General features: G+C 40.0%; 2 protein-coding genes across 3 annotated transcripts; both read right to left on the bottom strand.

The window, feature by feature from the left end:
* Positions 1 to 918: 918 nt before the first annotated feature.
* Positions 919 to 3,033, bottom strand: si:dkeyp-72e1.6 (transmembrane protein 238-like). Of its 2 annotated transcripts, none has more exons than XR_006092445.1 (2): positions 2,373 to 3,033; positions 919 to 1,121 (listed from the first exon to the last, which is right to left on the bottom strand). XR_006092445.1 is itself a non-coding variant. In XM_042394211.1 (2 exons), the coding sequence occupies exon 1, from the start codon at positions 2,904 to 2,906 to the stop codon at positions 2,424 to 2,426; it is 483 nt and encodes a 160-aa protein (XP_042250145.1). In that variant the 5' UTR covers positions 2,907 to 3,031; the 3' UTR covers positions 919 to 1,121; positions 2,385 to 2,423. The 2 variants fall into 2 exon arrangements, 1 of the variants encoding a protein (XP_042250145.1); XM_042394211.1 differs by having other exon boundaries at positions 2,385 to 3,031.
* Positions 3,034 to 3,204: 171 nt separating this feature from the next.
* Positions 3,205 to 5,914, bottom strand: LOC121885032 (phosphoinositide-interacting protein-like). Its single transcript, XM_042394212.1, has 2 exons — positions 5,832 to 5,914; positions 3,205 to 4,678 (listed from the first exon to the last, which is right to left on the bottom strand). The coding sequence occupies exon 2, from the start codon at positions 4,659 to 4,661 to the stop codon at positions 4,299 to 4,301; it is 363 nt and encodes a 120-aa protein (XP_042250146.1). The 5' UTR covers positions 4,662 to 4,678; positions 5,832 to 5,914; the 3' UTR covers positions 3,205 to 4,298.
* Positions 5,915 to 8,557: the final 2,643 nt, after the last annotated feature.

Here is an 8,557-nt window from a genome sequence, read left to right as displayed (position 1 = left end):
AATCCATATGCACACATTACAGCAGAAAACTCAACAACAAAGTACAAAACAACAAGCACCAGATCACTCATGACTACATGACTGATCCCTCTTTACAAACTGTTTCAGTTTGAGTCTAATATGTTCACAGTCATGATTCATTTTGAGTTCTGTGGGTAAAAAGTTGAACATGTCGATCCCCCAAACAGAAAAAGCCGTGTGTCCAAGTGAGGATTTACAAACAGGCTCCTCACAATTCCCAGCAGACACACCTAGTGTTCCTGAGCCAGAAACCCTGAGAGGAACCACCAGGTCACTGAACACCTGAGGAGCCTGATTATTTAGGCTTTTATAGGTGACTTTAAGGTTAGCAAATTCAATATCAAAACTTAACATATTTAATTTCTTAAGAACATGGCAGAACATGTGCAATCTTATTGGTTTCCTGTCCAGAATTTTAATTGTTTGATTATAAATCATCATAAGGAATCATCTGTCTTCTCTGTTTCAGGTATGTACACATGGATGAAGCTTAAATTGACATTCTTCAGACTGATGGGATGTGGCCAATATATCTATATACATGTACTGTGTCTCTTCTTTGCCTCTATCATTTCAATAATTTGTTAAAATAAGTTCAAATTGCTGTAAAACCACACTGATGTAAGAAATAGATGTAAAAAAAGATACTAAAATAACATTTTAGCTGTAATATCACATATTAGTGAGTCATGATCACATACTATCACACGATGTAGCACTGATCCATTTGCAAGACAACTTAACTCATGATGCAGCCATGCATTGTGAAACAGTGATAAAAAAGATATGTGTATACATAACTGAATTTCTGTTGTCACATTATGAATTGCTGCAGGCCTGTCCTAGAAATGTAACAATGTGTATTTATCTCAAACAGACTGAATCCAGACACTAACATACTGATTAAAGACATAACATTTATTAGGAAAATATACATATTTAATAAAGACTCAACAACACTTCACAATCAATTATGAATAATTCTTCATTAAACACACAAAGAGTAAAAAAGTGGAGCATCAAGTGGAGTCAGCTGAAGGCACTGCAGGGAGAGAGCAAGGCTCTCCTCAGTCCAGTACTGCAAGGATCTAATCCAGTCTCTGTGGGGTAGAAGATGAATGAAACATCATTATTAAAGCTCGTGCACAGTGTGGAGATGAGTTGGTTTTTTTTAGTTCACAAGTGGTGATCAGAAAAGTCATGTCATCTGTGAATAATGACGTTTTGAAGGAAGTTTCAGGAAAACCTTTGCTGCTGTTTAAACTGGGCTTGTCTTTCAGTGAGCAGCATGAACTATAGTTAATAATTATCCAGTGATAAGAGATTTTTACTGCCACAGCCACAAATAGTCCTTTTAGTTCCGCATTTAAACTACAAACTGAAAGAAAATGAAGTTATACTCAGATAGGATGATGCATTCTTAAAGAAGATCTTTTCCATGGTTCTAGTTTTTATTTAATAAAGATAATTCATGTTCAAACCCTGTTCAAATGAACTGATTTAAAATAGGCCAACAATTCCTTCTGCGTCCATAACCCCAATACATTTTAGATGTATTTGTTTTATCATGTTCCATATTGATCAAACATCAAACACACAAATTTCAATGTAATAAAATAAACTTCACTTTGTTGTCATTTTAATATTCATTTTTACTGAACGAAACATTTGTCGGATCAATGTGAGTTTTATATGTGTTTCTATTTAGGAAAATATCGAAATTAAACGTTTTTGTTTAGTCATGGTGGGCTATCTAAGGCAGGTATATGAAGGACCTCAGCTACCACTGAAGACACAAACTGGTGATACTTCTGAGAATTTGGGAGGTCTAATGACCCGAGTCTTACCTACAAATACACACAAATTACACATACGTATAAGTCTTCAGTTTTTAGGTTAAATAAATAATGAAAAAATAAGTATACACTGTGTAAATATATACAAATAAAATAAGATTTTATATGGATCTATTTCTTCTGCTCACCAGAATAAACCAGTTTCACAGGCCTCCTCCTGTGAGAGGCCTGTGAAACAGCCGTTAGACCATCAGATAGATAAAAAATTACAGAAAATATCACTGCACAGTTTGTAAAAAGGAAAACGAATATATTGAAAGTAAATAGGCTAAACAGACTATCTTGTTGGCTAGTTTAAAACAGTTGCATTGGGGAGTCTTGGCTACAGCCCATTACACGTGCAGGCCGTGGAAGAAAGGTTGAGCTGTCATGACGTGTTTAAACATAGACTCTACCAAACTGAAACCTCACTGCTCTCCATCATCCACATTTCATTGTTATATTTCTTAACCTTCATATACTAAATGAATTGTTACACTGTGGCTAAGTCCTCACCGGTCGGCTTACATTATGTAGTTGAGGTCTCTGTTGCTGTGTGCGGCATGTCTAGGCTACGTCACAGACCGCCACTGAAGGGACAGTATTGTGTGGGGTATCCTCATGCGGAGTCATCGTTGCCATGGCAACGACCACCTGCTCCCCCAGCGGTGCCAAGGTCGGCCCGGCGGCTGACCTCTGCGCGCGGGTGCTTGACGGTCCTCCGTTCCTGCGGAACGAGTTCCTGATGGTGTTGGACACGCGGCTGGACAGGCGACTCATCGCGCCGCTAAAACCGCCCTTGTCTTTCTTCAATAACCCGACATCATCCTCCAGCTCCGCCGGGGGCACCTCGATGTTCCCAGAGTACCAGAACACCCACCAGATGAGGCTGAGGAAGATGACGATGGCGCCGGCGTAGATAAGCAGGTCATAGAAAAACACGTTCACAAACACCCCGATGAGAAGCACGAGAAGTCCCACAATGTCAAAGGCTACTGCGAGCCAGAAACAGAACGCACAGCGGCCCAGGCCCCGGTACTCCGGTTCCATGTCAACATACAGTATATGACCCCGGAGAGACGCGGGGGTCTCTGACAATAACTGCTTATTTCCCGATGCCTTTGTGTCGTGGCATTGGGTTTCAGGGCGGCTGTCAGGTGAGCCAGGTGAAACGCTCTGTGTCGCTCAGGTAGCCTGCCTGAGACTCATAGAGGAGGGGCGTGGTGCCCACTGGAGGAGGGGCCGAGAGATCTACCTGGCAGGTAAAATATTCCCTCTCAGGAAATAGACTATTGACTCGGCTGCAGGTTTTATAGCCCTGAGTGTTATCCACATTTGTTTTGTCACCTTATTGTGAAATACTTACTGACCTGACTGACAGGCAGACATCAGGGGAAGAACACATAAGGTTACCTGGCATGCCAGTGTCAGTAAGGCTGATCATAACTAGGCTAGAAAAAGTTGGGAGTATTTATGTGTGGACTGGGTCTTCCAAGCCTATTATGCAGTGCATATAGTGGTGGATCAAATAACAGGAACATACAGGAGGATACTGCAGTATGCAGTGCACGGCAATAGCCCTGATTACCTTTGTGAGCCTAAAAAATAGGTTCACAATTTTTCAAGTGTTGTCTTAAAACAACAGTCAGGTGTGCATATGAACAGTGAAAGAGGTTTCCTCGCTGTAATGATTTTTTTGTCACTCATTGTCTTAATCTTCATCTAAGAATGGGTGAATGAATTCTTTGATGGGTGTAGGTACTGAGGGCTGAATGGTGTAAAGTCTGCACTGCGTGGGGAGAGGAGAGTTGAATCAAGTTCACAAAAAACTGCTGTAATTTCCCCCAAAAAATTTAATTAACAAATCCATTCACCTATGAACTGAAACAGAAAGATGAGAAAGTGAATGATGTCCAACATTCTATATTAACAGATATTCATGTTTGCATCTGTTTCTGTGTCACAAACAGTTGTTTTCTGACAGGGTATTTGCATACTGCACGCAGACAGATGGACTGCAGGTTAGATCATGTCAGATCATTTCATTCGCTTTGGCCTGATGCCACAGCACAAAGCTAAAATGTGTGTGTGTGTGTGTGTAGGGGTGGGGATTGGGTGGTCTACAACTGGTGGCCATGTTGATGTCAGAACAATCAGAGATGGATATGTCCACTGGCATTTCTCTGCCTCGGTAATCCTGTTCTAAAGGATTACACAGGCCAGCCAGCAGCCACAATGAGCAGAAAGGCAAATAAATAAATAACACAGGGACCAACGAGCATGCAGAAGAGCCTCTATGGATCACAGTGGGACAGATGGACAGCAGAAAATAACCCATGTGTGTGAGAGAAAATACAAACTCCACCATTTTTACTGCAAACTTTGACATTTTCATCAAATAAAATACAGAAAAGAAACAAAGGTTCCAGTCTGAATTCCCCATCAGTGGTGTTTGTGGTCCACTTGGAGCCCCATGCCATGGTTGACCTTGGTGAGCGCTTTGTGTCCCAGGCTGTGTTTGAGCACGGGGATCCAGACCAGACCAGTGACCAGCAACATCAGACCCACAGAGAGGAACAGTGGCCCCAGCAGGTAGGAGACATTTCGCACCTGTGTGAAGTAGAGCAGGGACAGAGCTGTGCCTGATCCAAACAGCAGCATGCCAACACTGATGGCAACCACAGGCTTCAAGTAGAGGAGCCAGCAGGATGCAGCCGGGGATTCCTGATGGTCAAGGGACTCTTGGACAGGGTTGAGAGGTACGGAGGCTTCAGTGTCCTCTCCGTCCTGGGAGGAAGGATCCATCGTTGATATGGTGGCTGCTGTGGAGAACATCATCACACTGGAGATAATGCGCACCACACCACAGAACAAAGTCTGATGGCTGCAGAATTTCTATATTTTTTCTTATTGTCAGTAACCAAACCAACATCCGTTTCTCAATAGCTGCCCCACCCATGGCTCTCAGCTATAAGCCCACTGGTTCCTACTGAAGATATAAACCTTCATCTTTATATAGTTTCATTTTTAGCCATTCTGATAAGTCAGTCGGTCGGTCCACCACTTTGGTCCAGATGGAAATATTCTATTGGATGGATTGCCATGAACTTTTGGTTCAGACATTCATGTTCCACTCAGGATACATTATAATAACTTTGGTAATTCATAGCAATATCATCAGGTCAAATTTTTTAAATTTGTCCAATATTTTGTGTTATGACCTGCAAAACTAACGACATTCCATCAGCCCCAACTGTACTTTGATTTTTAGTGCTAATTAGCGAATATTAGCATGCTAACACACTAAACTATGCTGACATTAGCATTTAGCTAAAACCACTGCTGTGTCAAAGTAAAGCTTCACAGAGCTGCTAGCATGGCTGTAGTCTCAGTCATTTCCAAAAACAGCTGGTCACTGTAGTTTTTAACAAACCATACTCAAAGAGGAGGAAATAGTGCATTTGTTGAGGACTATTTTCAGCTGCGGATTAATACACATTTTGTGCTCTACTGAGTGTTTCTGGCAGCACGATGGTGTGTGTGGGAATACTTGTTAGTAGATAAATCAATTGTTGGTTCGGGTCTGCACATGGCATTTGTTAACAATCAGAAAGATATGTAATGCCAGAGTTATTGTTAACCTTTTTTTAACCTTTCAAACTATTTTAAAAACAGATTTCTGTTCTAGATTGAGTGGGAAAAACTATCAGGAAACTTTCTCTGAAAAATCAAACAGAGAATGTACAAGAAGCCTGAACTCCACCATATAAACATGTCCCACAGCTACACAACAGCAAATTCACCCACAGCACCTACAGCATCTCTCAGTCTGACAGCAGAACACAGATTGTTGTAAAGATCTATTGTATGGATCAATATGAATGCTCAGTTCAGAATCTTCATCTAATTCAGTGTCATTTTATCAGCTATAAAAGATACATTTAAATATGAAATAACAGCAAATCTCCACCTTACCTAAAGCCTTTCAGTAGACTATGTCTCCGTGTCGGACTGATGCTGACCACAGACTGACTGCTGCCGGACAACTGCACCCATCAAAGCCACACCCAGAGATCACCCTCCACCCAGCCTGACAGCCTCTTCCACTCAACAGCACAGTCACACTCTACTACAATGAAAAAGATAAAGAATTTGATTCAATTTCATTTAAATGATATAATAGATATTAAAACTGTAATTTCAAGAAAAAAAAGATGTAGATTAAAGTTGTGATAAAGTTAGATTTTGAGAATTAAGTCCTACTGCTTGACCTGTAGGCCTGTCAGTTATAGCAGGTTTGGTGTTCACTTGTCTAAATTTTTACACCTATTTTGCCTTGCTGTCTGCACACTGTACATGTAAAATACACTGTCAGAAAACACTGTATGATGCAGCACAACTGACCAATAAACTTGACTGGGATTTTTTTTTTTGTTAGTTTGGAGAAAAACACATCATTTTTAAAATATACTAAGGACCTTTTAATTCTTAATATCATTGATGAAATATCAGCTTCCATCATCATCTGTCATCACATCCTCTGCTTATTAATACACAAACATTTTAACCTTTGACAAGACTGTTTGACACTTCAGCTTTATTTGAGATTTCTTTCATCACAGTCATCTTCATCAGCCAAAAGCTGGTGTCTGCTGTCCAAATTCTTTAAAGAACAGATGGCAAGCTCTTCAACTTCACTGTGAGCAGTTTTCACTGGAACTACTTTCATCTGCAGGAATGAAATCTGTTCTGGATAATCCGCCTGAGTAACAGTGAGACTCTTGAAAGAGATTTTTTCAAAGCAAAAACCAGTGGTATAAAGTAACTGAGTACATTTAATCAAGTACTCTACTTCAGTACAATTTAGTATTTACATTCTCAGCTTCTTTACATACTTTTACTCCACTACATTTCAGAGGGAAATACTACATTTATTTGGCAGCCTTAGTTATTAGTTAATGTGTAGATTAAGATTTGATCAGTTTATAATCTATAATTCATTGTTACAGATTAAACTGCCTCACAGCATGTTACACTGTATAATATACAGTATATCTATATATCTATAATATACAACAATGTAACTCTGACAGTGGCCATTCTGCTGCACAAATCATTTTAATTTGGATACTTTTCTGTACAGCTTGCTGATAACACTTATGTACTTTAACTCGGATAATATTTCAGTATTCATCTCCATTGTATTTAAGTGGAAGCAGAAATCTCAGAGACAGATCTGTCAAAACATGGAAAAAGTGATTTGGGTGAACTCACGAGAATACTTGGTGCTGTTTATATCTAAACGGAGGTCTTATGTTGCAAGTGAATGAAATGATACATGTGGCAGCTGCAGACTGATAAACATATTGTCTGCGGATCTTTTCATAGTCTGGCATCACTGAATCCATCTGAGAGAAGTTTTCTTTTACAACACCGGCAAGCTCTCCAAACATGACATAAGAGTTTGGTGTGAGTGATAGGTGCACAGACACAGACGACTTTACATGCTGTCCTACCTGATATTGACCTGTTTCTACTTCACCTTAGAAAGTCATCTTCAACAGGAAGTGTTCATATCATGGTGATTATTACAATTATTACAGTGGCAACGAAATTCAGAACACCTAAACTAAAAAGTATGAGTGAGAGGTGCTGACAGTAGCAGCGAGCAGTGCAGAGACACCACCTGCTGCAAAGCTGCAGCTGACAATATGATGGCAGAGAAACAGCCTTGCTTACCTCACTTGTCTTTCTGTTGCAGCTCACAGTGCACATTTCATTTCCTCATTCATGAATAATGCAATTTATAACTTAAGGTAGGACGAATGTATTTGCTCTTCATTAATAAATCAGGCCTGAATGAGGGCACACACAGTCACAACTATTTTAACAGTTCATCTTACAGCGGTTGCTTTTCTAATGTCAGTACACTTCTATATTCAAACATCTTCATTTATCATGACTGTTGGTCAGCCTCATAAGCAAGTGATCGCACATGTTTTAAATCTAGCCAGACACACACTGGGTTTTTAAGGTTGATGAGTTGTAAAAAGCTAAAGATGCTATTTTTCATCGATTAATAAATGTGGTAATTAAAGGGGAACTCCACCAATTTTCCACATTGGCGTGTTTCCCAGCATATGTGAAAAACAGTTGTATAAAGCCGTTTGTGGCTCCAGAGGGAGCTGTGTGAAATCTGATAAATTACCTCAAGTGATGTCATTTGAATCAGCGCTGGTTGGGGCTGAGGACTATGGAAAAAACCTGGGGGAGTGGAGTTAGAATGAGGTGAGGTCCTACAATGTTAAATCTGTGGAGAACTTTAAAGAGCGGTACTCAAGGTGTGTAGTGAGACATTTTACAGTGTAAAAATAACCTTATCAGTGCTCTCTGGTGGTCAGACTATGTAATACAGACACTGTTGCTAGGTTACTTCAGGCACATACAGCATTTCTGTACTGACATTTGTATCTGATGAGCCCATAATACAGACCCAGCCTATCCAGTGCTTGCTAAGAGCTTGTGAGGATACTGTTAAAAACCGTTTTTGATATAACTTCATTACAATACAATTATTTGTGAACATGTTGGTGTTTCATTCAATGGTCGTTGAATGAAATTAATCAGCATGATGTGTAGTGTTTAATGTTACTGACTGGTGCTGTGAACCCACAGATGTTGAGCAAGTGATGGACTTGAAG

This window comes from Thunnus maccoyii, chromosome 18 (genome assembly GCF_910596095.1).
Source record: "Thunnus maccoyii chromosome 18, fThuMac1.1, whole genome shotgun sequence".
Classification (NCBI taxonomy): Eukaryota; Metazoa; Chordata; class Actinopteri; order Scombriformes; family Scombridae; genus Thunnus; species Thunnus maccoyii.
The sequence above is the reverse complement of the archived record's forward strand: the minus strand, read 5'-3'. Positions and strand labels throughout refer to the sequence as shown.